This window comes from Schistocerca cancellata, chromosome 3 (genome assembly GCF_023864275.1).
Source record: "Schistocerca cancellata isolate TAMUIC-IGC-003103 chromosome 3, iqSchCanc2.1, whole genome shotgun sequence".
NCBI classification, from domain to species: Eukaryota; Metazoa; Arthropoda; class Insecta; order Orthoptera; family Acrididae; genus Schistocerca; species Schistocerca cancellata.
In genome coordinates, this window is record NC_064628.1 from 791,206,831 (window position 1) to 791,222,451 (window position 15,621).

At 43.6% G+C, this 15,621-nt stretch overlaps 1 protein-coding gene across 2 annotated transcripts in view; it reads left to right on the forward strand.

Annotated features, from left to right (window-relative positions):
- LOC126177062 (uncharacterized) overlaps positions 1 to 15,621 on the forward strand; it is a 219,159-nt gene that overhangs the window by 96,209 nt on the left and 107,329 nt on the right. Inside the window, exon 3 of one of the 2 annotated variants that reach the window (XM_049924298.1) lies at positions 3,958 to 4,137. The exons of the other annotated variant lie outside the window; for it this stretch is intronic. Coding sequence (XP_049780255.1) covers positions 3,958 to 4,137 — 180 coding nt within the window. The remainder of the gene's footprint in view (positions 1 to 3,957; positions 4,138 to 15,621) is intronic. 2 annotated transcript variants of the gene reach the window in all.

Below are 15,621 nucleotides of genomic sequence, written 5' to 3' on the forward strand. Positions count from 1 at the left end.
TTACACGTCTCGGTCATCTCTTGTTCACATTGACGGCACTTTGAACAGTGGACGTTCCATTTCAGATGTGTTACGACCCATGGCTCTACCCTTCATTCGATCCCTGCGGAACCCAACATTTCACCAGGATAATGCACAACCGCATGTTGCAGGTCCTGTACGGGCCTTTCTGGATACAGAAAATGTTCGACTGCTGCCCTGGTCAGCACATTCTCCAGATCTCTCATCAATTGAAAACGTCTGGTCAATGGTGGCCGAGCAACTGACTCGTCACAATAAGCCAGTCACATTCTTGATGAACTGTGGTATCATGTTGAAGCTGCATGGGCACCTGTACCTGTACACGCCATCCAAGCTCTATTTGACTCAGTGCCTAGGCGTATCAAGGCCGTTATTACGGCCGGAGGTGGTTGTTCTGGGTACTGATTTCTCCGGATCTATGCACCCAAATTGCGTGAAAATGTAATCACATGTCAGTTCTAGTATAATATATTTGTCCAATGAATACCCGTTTATCATCTGCATTTCTTCTTGGTGTAGCAATTTTAATGGCCAGTAGTGCACTTGTTTTTTGGTAACTTTATAAAAATATACTCATACAAACACTTCTATAGTAAACTATTTTTGCACTGCAACTGAACAGATCGAGCAAGATGAAACTAGTTACAGTTTAAGTGTCACGCTGGTATGTTGCGATCAGTGGTTCTTAGAGACGTGAGTTGCCTACTTTTTATTGGTCATCTTTCATACAAGTATGTCAGGTGAGTAGTTATGTAATATTTGCTTCCAGTGCTTAGCATGGCGTACCACCTCTGCTAACAAAGCTACCCAAATATACTTTTTTTATTTTTGTGATACATCAGCGATCGATAAAATATACTGCCCGACAGAAAAGTGGAGCTCCCAGAACGAGAGGAGGAAACCGGGCGAAACTTCACGGGTTGAAGGGTTATGTGATGTTATTTCAGTTATTAACAAAATCGAGTCAAACTCACAAGGTACTTGGTAGCATGCTCCCACATATCAGTATGACCTGCTCTGGCCTGGATGCGAGCGCTAATTCTATTGTTAAGGGTGTCACAAATCCGTTATACCCTCTCCTGAGGCAAGCTGGTCCACAAGTGTTCTAACTGGCCTTTGATATCAAGGATACTGGCAATGGGACGCAGTTGACGTCCAAGCTGGTGCCACACATCTTCTGTCGGAGATGTATTTGTGGCTTTTAGATGGACACGGGAATACCTCAATATTACACAGGTAGCTCGTAAAGACATGTGTCGTGTGCGGACGCGCATTGACAAGTTGAAAAATGGGATAACGGCACTGTCACATGAGAGGTAACTCATGAGGATCTAGGATGCCCGTGGCGCACCGGTGTACTGATGGAGTCGCTCAGTCACTACCAGCAGTAACCTAAAGGCATACCCGATGGCTGCCCACACCATGACGTCTGGGTACCACCGCTGTGCCTCTCCAAAACATTAAATGAAGGGAACCTTTTCCCAAGTCGCCTCCAGACTCGCATACGGTGGTCATCCGGAGTAATTTATAACCGCGATTCATCGCCGAACACACTGCGACACCATTCATCAGCAGTCCATGTTTCCAGTCACGGTACCGCTCCAAACACACCCGTTTCTTTCTTGATAAAATACGAGGGGCGTTTGAAAAGTCCGTACAAAGTCCGAGAGTTGGCACCATCGGCGCGTATCGAGGTCATGTTTCGTTAGTAGCATCTTTGGAAAGAAGCACACCAAGTTTCAGCCATATTGGCCTATTTCTTTGTGTTTGGCATTTGTGTGAATCAAGGAAGTCGAGTGATTGTCAAAAAGAGGACAAAAAAGAATTTCGTGTGGTGATCAAACGTTACTTTATGAAAGGAAAAACGCCTCAGGAGACTAAACAGAAGCTTGATAAACACTACGGTAACTCTGCACCTTCGATTAGAACAGTTTATAAGTGGTTCCAAATTTTCGGAGTGGCCATATGGGCACAAGTCATGCTGAACGTTCTGAACGCCCTGAGGAGGTTACGACTCCAGAAATCATTGATAAAATCCATGATGTCGTGATGGATGACAGAAGAGTTAAGGTGCGTGAGATTGCCAGTGCTGTGGGCATCTTGAATGAACGGGTACATAATGTTTTGCATAAACATTTGGGCATGAGAAAGCTATCCGCAAGATGGGTTCCGCGATTGACTAAAATCGGAATAGTGTGAAGTGTTGCAAGAATGATTGGCAGCTGTTCAGGAAGAATCCGCAGGACTAAGCGTCGTTTCGTCACTGTGGATAAAACATCGATACATTACTATACTCCTGAGACCAAAAAACAATCTAAACAATGGGTTACCAAGGGATAATCTGCACCACAAAAAGCGAAGACCATTCCTTCGGCCGGAAAGGTTATGGCGAGTGTCTTTAGGGATTCGCAAGGGATAATCCTCATCAACTATCTGGAAAAGGGTAAAACTATTACAGGTGCATATTATTCATCGTTATTGGACCGTTTGAAAACCGAGCTGTAAGATAAACGCCGGCGATTGGACCGCAAAAAAGTCCTTTTCCATGTCGACAATGCACCAGCACACAGCAGCTGTGGTCGCAAAATTAATGGAAATAGGATGCCAACTTGTTTCACATCCCTCCTATTCTCCAGACTTGGCTCCCTTGGACTACTATGTGTTCCCCAATTTGAAGAAATAGCTAGCAGGACAAAGATTTTATTCAAACGAGGAGGTGATTGCAGCAACTAATAGCTATTTTCAGACTTGAACAATTCCTATTATTCGAAAGGGATCAACAAATTAGAACAGCGTTGGACGAAGTGTATAAGACTAAAAGGAGACTATGTCGAAAAATAAAAAATGTTTAGCCCAAACACGTAACTAGTTTTTATTTTTGCACAGACCTTTCAAACGACCCTCGTAATTTTAGGTTTTGGGGCCTGAAGAGGGCCGTAGCAAGTCGGTCGAAACGTTAGCAACTTAGTTGTTTTGTAGTTTACAATGAGGCGGAACAATACCCAAAATTATGTTATCCAAATAGCCACCGGCCATGGAAGCCTACGAATGTAGAACAGGCGTTTCTGTTGGGTTGACGGCAGCCTACGCATGCGAAGGTAATCACTACTCCGGCTGCCACTAGTGTCCGACCTATGGAGCAGGATGACACAGAACGTTGGGGGAAGTTTATTACTTGTTGTCGGATGGCAGAGGGAGATGTTAAAGGGTTACAATGCACTTGATGAACAATACAGCGATTTCCCTTGTGGTGTTCAGACGTGGTGGATAGGAACCTTGAGGACGAGAATGGTTCAAATGGCTCTAAACACTGTGGGACAATATCGGAGGTCATCAGTCCCCTAGACTTAGAATTACTTAAACCTAACTAACCTAAGGACATCACACACATCCATGCCCGAGGCAGGATTCGAACCTGCGACTGTAGCAGCAGCAGGACGAGGATGTCTGTTCTGGACTTCCTCATGGAGTCTAACATCTGTCCACAGTCACATCCGAATACCCCACAAATATTGTTCGATTCGACCTACAGGCCAAATGGTGACCCACAATAATGCCCCTTTCAAACTCTGTCAGGTGCTGATAACGCTGTCTCAGACGAGTACGCAGAATCCCCATGTCCTTCACAGCAATCACTCAGCTTCTGACGCTGTTCACGGCCTGTACATTCCCTACCAGGCTTGGTAACAACACGAAACATCGACAACACCAATGTAATGCGGTGGCCATTCTACTCATCACAGAGAACTGCAACTCCGAGAACACAATTGCAACTCTTCTCACATACATACCCGCCGATGGCGTGTACATGTACAAAGTTATACTAACATCCGACCTCGTCTTCTGGGTGCCGGACCTTTTTGTCAGGCAGTGCAAATGCGATACGTCAATTTGTTTACCTAAAAGGCTAAAATACACATTTCAATGTCTCTTTAGGTGACGCAGTGAGAAAAATCAGAAGAAAGGAGATTCTGCAATTTCAGCTGGTACAATTTGAAGTGGCCTTCAACATGGAGATAGCTGACCTCGTTAACATAGCGAAGCGATCAGTCAGCTGGAATAACGTTGACATGCCTAAGTACCTGAAAAGAAATATTGCTTCGACAGTTGACAGCAGTAAGTAATTTTTCCATTACATAACACGTCATTATCTGTTTCAAATTCTGTACAGTTCAACGCACAACAGTGTTGTGATGGTTTAGAACCACATGATAGCGTTGATTCATGTCAAAATTAACTTTGAAAATTTAATTTACTTACGTTTTAATAGAATGTCATTCAAATAAGTGTCTCGCATTTGATGTATCAATTGACAGTATTATCTACATTTACATCCATATCCGTAATCTGCAAACCACCACCAAGGAGGTGCGTCTCCTTGTATCAATTATCATGGTTTCTTCCCGTTCCATTCACGTTTGGAGCGCGGGAAGAATGACTGTCTGAATGCCTTTGTGTGTGCTATAATTATTATAATATAGTCCTCACAATTACTATGTGAGCGATACGTAGTGGGTTGTAGTATATTCCTAGAGTCATCATTTCAAGCCGATTCTTGAAACTTTGTTAGTAGACTTTATCGGAATAGTTACGTCTATCTTCAAGAGCATGCCAGTTCAGTTTCTTCAGCATCTCTGTAACACTCTTCTTTCAGACAGTACTTCATTATAGATACGTGCATCACCTGCAGAAAGTCTGTGGTTAGTATTAATATTGTCTGCAACATTAACAGCAAGGGTCCCACACACTTCCCTGGGCACACTCAAAGTTACTTCTATGTCTGAGAATCTCTCTCCATCCAAGATAACGTACTACGCCCCCCCCCCCCTTCCTAAAAGTCCCCTGTCCAGTCACAAATTTCACTCGATACCCCATATGATCGAACTTTGGCCATAGGCGTAGGTGTGGTGCTGATTCAAATGCTTTTCGGAAATCAAGAAATATTGCATCTTCCTGAGTGCCGTGATCAAAATCTTTTAGTATGTCATGTGAGGAAAGTAATAGTTGGATTTCACATGATCGATATCTTCGAATCCATGCTGGTTGGCATGGAGAGGTCGTTCTGTTCAAGATACTTCATTGTGTTTGAGTTCAGAATATGTTCTAAGATTCTACAACAATTCGATGTCAATGATATCGGACCGTACTACCCTTCTTGTAGACGGATGTGACCTTCGCTTCCTTCCAACTACTGGAGACAGTGCCTAGTTCGAGGGGTCTAGGGTCGATAACAGTCAGCTGGAATTCAGTATTTATATGATGTGCTGTCACCGCCAGACACCACACTTGCTAGGTGGTAGCCTTTAAATCGGCCGCGGTCCGTTAGTATACGTCGGACCCGCGTGTCGCCACTATCAGTGATTGCAGGCCGAGCGCCGCCACACAGCAGGTCTAGAGAGACTTCCTAGCACTCGCCCCAGTGGTACAACCGACTTTGCTAGCGATGGTTCACTGACAAATTGCGCTCTCATTTGCCGAGACGATAGTTAGCATAGCCTTCCGCTACGTCATTTGCTACGACCTAGCAAGGCGTCATTACCAGTTACTATTGATACTGTAAAACATGTACCGTCAAGAGCGACGTTCACCATTTATGGATTAAAGTTAAGTATTCCACCAGCTACGTCAGTTTTTTCTACAGTCTAATTTCCTTGTCCTGTTCCAGATCTCACGCCAGCCTGCGTGAGCTAAAACGCGTGCCTTTCGGCTTCCCTCATACCGGTGCGGGCTCTCCTGCCAACCCACAACATATGATCTGACAGATATTCCATCGGGCTCTGGAGCTTTGTTCAATTTTAACGATTTCAGCTGTTTCTCAGTACCACTGACAGTAATATCTATTTCACTCAGGTTATCATTGGTACGAGAATTAACATGCGCCAATACCCCTGGTTTTTTCCTTTGTAAAAAAACATTTGTAAGCAGAGTTAAGCATTTCTGCTTTTGCTTTGGTTCTCTGAGTTTCGGTTCTACTCTCGTCCATGAATGACTGGACACTAACTTTGGTGCCACTAACAGCCTTTACAAACAACCAGAATTTCTTTGGGTTTTGTCAAAGATCATTTGACAATATTCTGCTAAGATAGTCACTGAAGGCTTCACGCATTGCTCTCATGACAGCCAAACGCGTTTCATTCAGTACCTCTCTATCACAGTCGTATGCTTTGTTTTACACTTATTATGCAGTAGTCTATTTCTTTAGAAGTTTCCGTAGAGTGACTATATACCATGAAGGAACCCTCCCATTATGAACTACTTTGTTGGGTACATATCTGTCAAGTGCATGGTCAACTACTCTTTTAAACTTGAGCCACAGTCCTCTGCCGGCCGGAGTGGCCGTGCGGTTCTAGGCGCTACAGTCTGGAACCGCGTGACCGCTACGGTCGCAGGTTCGAATCCTGCCTAGGGCATGGATGTGTGTGATGTCCTTAGGTTAGTTAGGTTTAAGTAGTTCTAAGTTCTAGGGGACTGATGACCTCAGTAGTTAAGTCCCATAGTGCTCAGAGCCATTTGAACCACAGTCCTCTCCATGCTCCTGTCTGTGCTGAAGGTTTAAGGTTCCTCACTGAGATACTACACTACTGATTTTTTATCAAGTTTACTGAACATATACATCTTTCTGCTTCTTTTAGTTGTCGTTTGTACTATGGTAATCAATGTTGCCACAACCGCATCATAGTCACTGATACCAGTTTCGATGTGGACATCCTCAAAGAGGTCAGGTATATTTATTGCCATTAGGTACAATATATTACTACCATAAGTGGGACTCTGCACTGTCTAGTCTAGATAATTTTCAGAGATGGCATTTAGTAATGTTTCATAGCATGCCTTATAACGCTCACTGAAATTTTCCCAGTTGATCGTTGGATCATTAAAGTTTCTACCGATGATCACATAATAATTGGGAGCTTACGTACAAACCCACCCCTGATACCGAATCTTGCCTCAACAATCTCACATGCAGCTTCAGTTTCTATCCCTGTGGATATGAGGGTTTTTTTTTATCTACTGCTACAAATGTACCACCTCCATTTCCCATTAGCCTATCCTTTTCCCTAAAATGTCACTGCTGACAATTCCAGGTTTCAACCAGATTTCTGTACCAAGTGTTATGTTAGCTTCACTGATTTTCAAGAGCACTTTGTGCTCTGGTACTTTGTTGCGAATACTTCGGCAGATAACCTGTAGCATTTTAACACTCCCACCTGTGGAAGGCATTTCTTTCTATCTTGCACTGATACGTCTGGGCTTCCTACAGCTGTCGTTTTGTGGACTGGATGGAGCACAGGTATGACACCATTGCAAAGGCAAAGACTCATTCAGTAGACAACTGTACAACAGTCTTGCAGACACATAACGTTCTTGAGTCTAGGATGGAAGTCTTTTTTGTGCTGCCAGTATATACGCTGCATCACACTTCTGTGATAAGCAAAAACTATGTGCTTCACTTGAACCCATATTCTGGTAACTGCCTTTTGCGGGAGTATTTTTTCCCGATTGAGACTGGCGTGTACGGCACAGGGGCTAACTAAATGCATTCATTCGTGACATTCCGTACATCTCTTCAGGAAGGTGAACCTTCTACGATGTGGAACGAGCTGTTAGTGAAATACAAGGTACTGTTAGAAACAACTATAAGGGGAATGAGATTTTTCACTCTGCAGCGGAGTGTGCGCTGATATGAAACTTCCTGGCAGATTAAAACTGTGTGCCCGACCGAGACTCGAACTCGGGACCTTTGCCTTTCGCGGGCAAGTGCTCTTTGGTCCCGAGTTAGAGTCTCGGTCGGGCACACAGTTTTAATCTGCCAGCAAGTTTCAACTATAAGGGGCTTTCAACAAGTAATGCAACACATTTTTTTCTCGCCCAGTTTCGGCAGAAAAAATGCGGAATTTGCTGTGGGACATCGTGGAATCTTCCCCCTTCAGCCCCTTTAGTTTGATGAAACTGTGATAGGTGGCGATGCTATACATAGCCTTCAAAGAGGCTTTTATAACGGAGGTGCGTTTCATTTTTTTTTTTTTTTTTTTTTGCGGGAAACCAGAGCATTGCAGATTGTCAGCAGAGATGCGTGCGAAATGTCTTTGGAGACCTGGCAGTGAACAAAACCACGATGAGTCGTTGAGCCAAGTGGGTACACACCTTTGAGTACCCCAACTGGTGGACGAGTGCATCAGCAATATCAACAGAAGCATCCAGTTGAACAGCGAGGTGTCTAACTGTGATCCGTCCATCACTTCTAATGAGAGTGTCCGCACCTTCCACCATTACAGGAGTCACAGCTGTGTGCGGCCGGCCGGTACGCGGGACATGGAACAGGTTTGCGCGACCTTGTTGCGATGCTGACAGACGCCTCGTCTGTCAACTGGATGCTTCTGTTGATATTGCTGATGCACTCGTCCACCAGTTGGGGTACTCAAAGGTGTGTACCCACTTGGCTCCTCTCTGCTTAACAGAAGACCACAAAGAACAACGAAGGACCATTTATGCAGGCTTGCTTGCGAATAACGAGACTGATCGTGGCAGTTTTTGTGTCGAATATCACGTTGGTGTGTAGAATATATGAGTCTGGCGATATACCATCTGACTTTCGGAAAAGCTTCATCCACACAATTCCGAAGACGGCAAGAGCTGACAAGTGCGAGAATTACCGCACAATCAGTTTAACAGCTCATGCATCGAAGCTGCTTACAAGAATAATATACAGAAGAATGGAAAAGAAAATTGAGAATGCACTAGGTGACGATCAGTTTGGCTTTAGGAAAAGTAAAGGGACGAGAGAAGCAATTCTGACGTTACGGCTAATAATGGAAGCAAGGCTAAAGAAAAATCAAGACACTTTCATAGGATTTGTCGACCTGGAAAAAGCGTTCGACAATATAAAATGGTGCAAGCTGTTCGAGATTCTGAAAAAAGTAGGGGTAAGCTATAGGGAGAGACGGGTTATATACAATATGTACAACAACCAAGAGGGAATAATAAGAGTGGACGATCAAGAACGAAGTGCTCGTATTAAGAAGGGTGTAAGGCAAGGCTGTAGCTCTTCGCCCCTACTCTTCAATCTGTACATCGAGGAAGCATGATGGAAATAAAAGAAAGGTTCAGGAGTGGAATTAAAATACAAGGTGAAAGGATATCAATGATACGATTCGCTGATGACATTGCTATCCTGAGTGAAAGTGAAGAAGAATTAAATGATCTGCTGAACGGAATGAACAGTCTAATGAGTACACAGTACGGTTTGAGAGTAAATCGGAGAAAGACGAAGGTAATGAGAAGTAGTAGGAATGAGAACAGCGAGAAACTTAACATCAGGATTGATGGTCACGAAGTCAATGAAGTTAAGGCATTCTGCTACCTAGGCAGTAAAATAACCAATGACGGTCGGAGCAAGGAGGACATCAAAAGCAGACTCGCTATGGCAAAAAAGGCATTTCTGGCCAAGAGAAGTCTACTAATATCAAATACCGGCCTTAATTTGTGGAAGAAATTTCTGAGGATCTACGTCTGGAGTACAACATTGTACGGTAGTGAAACATGGACTGTGGGAAAACCGGAACAGAAGAGAATCGAAGCATTTGAGATGCGGTGCTATAGACGAATGTTGAAAATTAGGTGGACTGATAAGGTAAGGAACGAGGAAGTTCTACGCAGAATCGGAGAGGAAAGGAATATGTGGAAAACACTGATAAGGAGAAGGGACAGGATGATAGGACATCTGCTAAGACATGAGGGAATGACTTCCATGGGACTAGAGGGAGCTGTAGAGGGCAAAAACTGTAGAGGAAGACAGAGACCGGAATACGTCAAGCAAATAATTGAGGACGTAGGTTGCAAGTGCTACTCTGAGATGAAGAGGTTAGCACAGGAAAGGAATTCGTGGCGGGCCGCATCAAACCAGTCAGTAGACTGATGACCAAAAAAAAATAATCGTTACAAACGATGAAACATGGGTTCATCACTTCGAACTGAAACAAAACGGCACTCTATGGAGTGGCATAACGCCACCTCCCCTCCGAAGAAAAATTTCAAAGCTGCACCCTCAGTCGGTGAAGTCATGGCGACCGCCTTCTTGGACTCAGAATGCTTTATTCTATTTGAAATCCTCTTTCATGGTTCAACGGTCACTCTGAAGTGTATTGTGTTACACTTAGGAAACTGAAGCAACGACTTTAGCGTCTTCGTCGCCACATAAATGCAAACGAACTTCTCCTCCTCCTCCTCCATGACAACGCAAAGCCTCACATAACTCTGCGCACCCGGGAAGAACTCACAAAACTTCATTTGGATCTTCTACCTCATCCAGCCTACAGCCTGTATCTCGCACCTTCCGACTTCCATGAGTTTACCGTACTGCCCTGGTCACCAAACTCTCGGATTTAAACCCAGTGGAGAATACATGGGACCCCCTCGATCGGGATATTCGGGCCACGGATCCACAACATGGAGCACTGACCACGGCATTGGAGTTGGCGTGTCTCCATGTCCCTGTCGGGACCTTCTACAACCTCACTGACTCTCTTTTTGCACATCTCGCTGCGTGATCACATTAACGCGTCTGGACAGTGTACTAGTTGCGCGCCTGTCGGGTAAATGAAACCTACGAAATTAGCAGTCAACATGTTATTCTGAAACAACAAACTGCAGCTTCCTTAGTTATATTAATCAGCTGTTGTTTTTCTTCTATTAGTGGCTTAATATTTACTTTTTTAGTTTGTGGAGTAAGCGATCTTCATTTTCAGTGTAAAATTTACTTTCTCGATCGCAGATCTATAAACTGATGACCGGTTTTGATTGCTCAAGCAGTCCTGTTTATATGATTAAAAATGTCGTTACAGTCAGTAACTCGTCAAAGTACAAACACGTTCTGTGTCTTGATTATATTGGCATTTATCTAACAAAGTAATTACCTACATCTGAAACGATAGAATCCTGTTTACAATACATTCAACTTACCAAGCAACTTTAAAATAAACAATGATACTTGCCATACAAATAACTGAAATTTTCAATCCTTGAGTCTAAATAATCAGATAATTTGCAGAAAGACTGGCTGGTGACATGTTTTAAATTTTATTTTCGATTGGTACTTATTTCCAATTTCTTTATATTGAATACGACAAACTGCCTGCTGGCTTCTGTCTCGATTTCTTCAGCCGACGTTGGTGTCATGATTTTTCAGACGTTTCACCAGCACGAGTGGCTGCCATTGTCAAAGCTTCGCTTACTGGTGGTGGACTAGAGTCGAGCTCACGGCCGCAGATTGTGTCCTGGTGCGCCAACGTCCACGGGTTTTACCGTGGTTATTACCGCTACGGTTCTCCCATTGATACCTGCAACGGTTGTTCGCTGCATGACGGGAATCCATGTTGCGTTCATCTTGAAGCTATCCTCTTTCTTGCTGAAGCCATTGCCATGTTTGTGTATTTCCATAGCTCCCCTGAAAAAGCGGGTGTGATAGCTCTTCTCTACAGCAAGAACTTCCGTATTGGCGAATTTCGCTATGTGGTCGGTCTCACAAAGCGCGTGCTCTGCCACGGCCGATTTCTCCACCTTCTCCAGCTACAATGGCCCTGTGTTCAGTGATCCCGGTGTTCAGTGATAGTCCAGTGATTCCAACATAGAGTTTTCCACATGTTCATGTTATACGGTGTGTTCCCAACATTACAAGTGGGTCCCTTTTCTCCTTTGCCGATCTGAGACACTTTTTGGTCTTCTTTATAGGTTTGTAAATACTCCATGCAATATGCGGCCGATTCTGTCTGTCACTATGGGAATGTATGGCAGAAAGGCTGCTTCCGATATTTCTTTTTCTGACTGTTTGATTCTGTGACACTTGTTATGTAATTAGTGGAGCACCCAGTGCTCCTCAGAACGCTTTCCAGGTGTTGCATCTCGAGTCTGAGGTGAGGTGCTGTGGCTCACATATTTGTCTTACTCGCGTTACGAACGTTTCAGTCATGCCGACGACATGGTAAAATTCGCCTACACGGAAGTTCTTGCTGTAGAGAAGGGCTATCATTCCCGCTTGTTCAGGAGAGCTACAGAAATACTCAAATATGTCAATAGCTTCAACAAGAAAGAGGAAAGACTCAAGATGAACCGATCCTGGATTATTGTGCAGCGAACGACCGTTGCAGCTAGCAAGGGGATAACCGCAGCGGTAATGACCACAGAAAAGTCTTCGGACCTTGACGCGCCAGGCACATACGGCCGCGAGATCGATTCCAGTCTGGTGAAACGCCAGAAAAAAATCATAAAAAAAACGTCGACCGGAAAAACCGAGAGAGAAGCCAATAGGCAATTCGTCAACAAGAGGCCACGAAAGCCATAACAATTTGGTACCTACTGAATACCTCTGTGCAATAAAACATTGATTTGAGCCATAGACAAGAAGGCAATGCCAACCAGAGAACTGTTATTGTGCCTGTATACTTTGGGAATCGCGGTTCAAATGAAAGTGAATTTTTCTGTCGACAACAAAAAACATTAAGAGGTTAAAATACTGAGAAGTCAGAGTGATAAATCCAGATTCCTTTAGAAAGAGCTCTGCAAGATATACTGTTAAACTTCTCTACACGTTGTTTATATTCCCCAGAAGATGATTCCGTTACACAATAGGAAGCAAAAATGGGCCAAATGGGGTAACAACTTGGTCTTTAGAATACAGTGTGATGGATGTACTTCTGTGACCATAAAATTCCTCCGCATTCCGCCCAAAGACCACGCAGACCACTATTCTGTGAAACTGTTGAAACGTCCCCTTTGAACAATTATACAAGACTGTGCTTAAACTGACACACAATATTTTTTTTAGACTTTCAAAAATCCCTACAAAAGAATGGCCCTGACTAACATTAACCTATACCTTTCACAAATCACTTACAAAAATCTTCATTACTCGAACTACTGCAATACAGCGAGCGCCATTACTGCCAGCTAAATAAAAGATTCAAAGTACGGAAGGCACTAACTACTGATAGGGATAGTTAGCAAATGAAAGATTTTAATAGAGAACAAACAATGTGTGGTGTCACCGCCAGACACCACACTTGCTAGGTGGTAGCTTAAATCGGCCGCGGTCCAGTAGTACATGTCGGACCCGTGTGTCGCCACTGTCAGTACTAGCAGACCTAGCGCCACCACATGGCAGGTCTAGAAGACGGACCAGCACTCGCCCCAGTTGTACGGACGACATTGCTAGCGACTAGACGTACGAGGTCTTCCTCTCATTTGCCGAGAGACAGTTAGAATAGCCTTCAGCTAAGCACATGACTACGACCTAGCAAGGCGCCATTAGCCTTACCTACTTTGAGAGTTATAGTATAAATGTCTCAAGAAGAACGCTGTATTCATCAGAGAATAAAAGTTAAGTATAACGCCGCTACGTACTTTTCTTGCTACCATTCAATAGTTATCCTGTTCCAGAATTCACGCCCGTCTGCATTAAATCGCGTGCCTTTCGGCTACCTCCGAGTGGCGTGGCTCTTGCTACGCCACAACACAATGTATTTACGTTAATAGTCATAATGTATATAGCAGTTCATGACATCCAGTCTTACAAATTTCAAAACTCCGCCATCTCTCTCCCCACATCCACCACTGCTGGCGGCTCACCTCCAACTGCGCAACGCTACGCGCTGTTCACATCCAGCTGCCCAACACTACAATGGCAGACAACAATGCAAACTAGCCACAGACTGCACACAGCACAGCCAGTGATTTTCATAGAGCGCTACGTAACGTTGCCAATAAGAAAACATAAAACAGCCTCCTTACACTGTAAGATTCCGAAAATGAATGCGGGTAAGTGTTGGTTTCACTACAGCGAGTTACAAACCTGCGTGGTCTGATCATACGAAATGTGCTCTAAAAGTAATGGGAATTTTTTTAATTTCGCGGGCCTTACGCATCCGATTTTCAATTTTTTTGTCTTGCTGGTACACATGTTCTTGATGTATGTTTGCATTTTTAGCTGTTACGAATATTTAGTTTATTGTTGACAGTCGACGAGGTAGTGTGTATTTTCGAGTGCTCGGCGAATTTTTACTTTCGGTAAAGACGGATCAAATAATTTGCATTAAGTTTTGCTTGGAAGTGGAATAAAGTGCAGCACCGCACTCAAAATGTTGATTGTGGCTTTTGGCGAAACTACTATCAATAAGCCAAGAGTTTATGAGTGGTATAAACGTTTCAAAGAGCGTCGAGAAGACGTGAAAGCGACGACCTCCTTGGACGCACTAGCACAACACTTGCTAAAAAGCATTGTGGAAGAAGTAAAGAAAATGGTTCTGAACAACCGCTAATCTCCATCAGAGAGGTTGCTCATGATGGCGGCGTATTCCTTGGTTCATGCCAAGCAATTTTTTGCGATGTTTAGGGTTGTAACGTCCCCTTAGAAAAATTAATGAATGACTGTGCTGATAAATCTCTTACGTTATTTGATTTTCGAACAGCTGAGCAGTACTGAACGTACTCAGACGTTTCTCACTTTACTTATTCTGCTTGAAGAGCCAAAACCGAAAAGAATTCGACGCATTCGATCACACGTGAAGGTTCTCACTGTTTACTTCGTTTAAACTGGCATAGTGCATCATGATTTCCTTCCTTATGGTCGTTCGGCTAATAAGGAATATACCTGGAAGCTATGCGCCATTTCCGTGAGGCCATCCGATGAAAACGACCAGAATTGTGGCAAAACCACTCGCGTAAATTGCATCACGATAATGCCCTCGCTCACGCCTCAATGCTTGTTCGTGATTTTTTGGCAAAAACAAAACTGTTATGCTGCCACAGCCACCGTGTTCGCCGGACGTGGTCCCCTATGACTTCTTTCTATTCCCGAGGCTGAAGAGAATCATGAAAGGATGTCGTTTAGCCACCATTGATGATACAAAAACAGAACTGCTCAAGAAGTTGAACACGATAACGAAAAGTAAATTCCAGAAATGCTTCCAAGATTGGAAAATACTGCTGGCACCATTGGGTTATATTTAGCGGGTTTATTTTGAAGGGGACAAAGTTGACGTAGATGAATAAATAAAGATTCTTTAAGAAAAACAAAAATTCCCGTTACTTTTTGATCACACTTCGTATGTTTCACATTAACAATAAAATGGAAAGCAATATTAACGTAATGAGAACTGTCGTTAGAACTTTGTGGGGTGCGGTGCTTTACATTCTTTTGATCATGTATACCAGGGCCCAGTCCGCTCATACGAAGATTACGGATGCGTCATACGTCACAAAGGTGCTAAACATGCGCAGCAGAAACTTGACGGCACAGTTCTGCTGCCTGCCTGCTTGTATGTGTTGGGACAATGCAGTCGGCACCCACTAATGCGTGACTACTGAAATTCCATTGTACGTCCGACATCACTTTTTTTTTTTACTTGGCGAAAATATTTATTTGTCACTAAATTCACAGCTTACATTACTTTTTGTTGTATACTGATGGTTCTCGATAAAAAAAATCTCGTTAGAAAAAGAGTGTGCATTCTTAGCCCCCAAGCAGAAGTGTAAATTTGATCCCCCTAGATTGTTCTGTTTTTACAGCGGAGATGATAGTGATACGAAACGCTCTCAAATTTGGCTGCC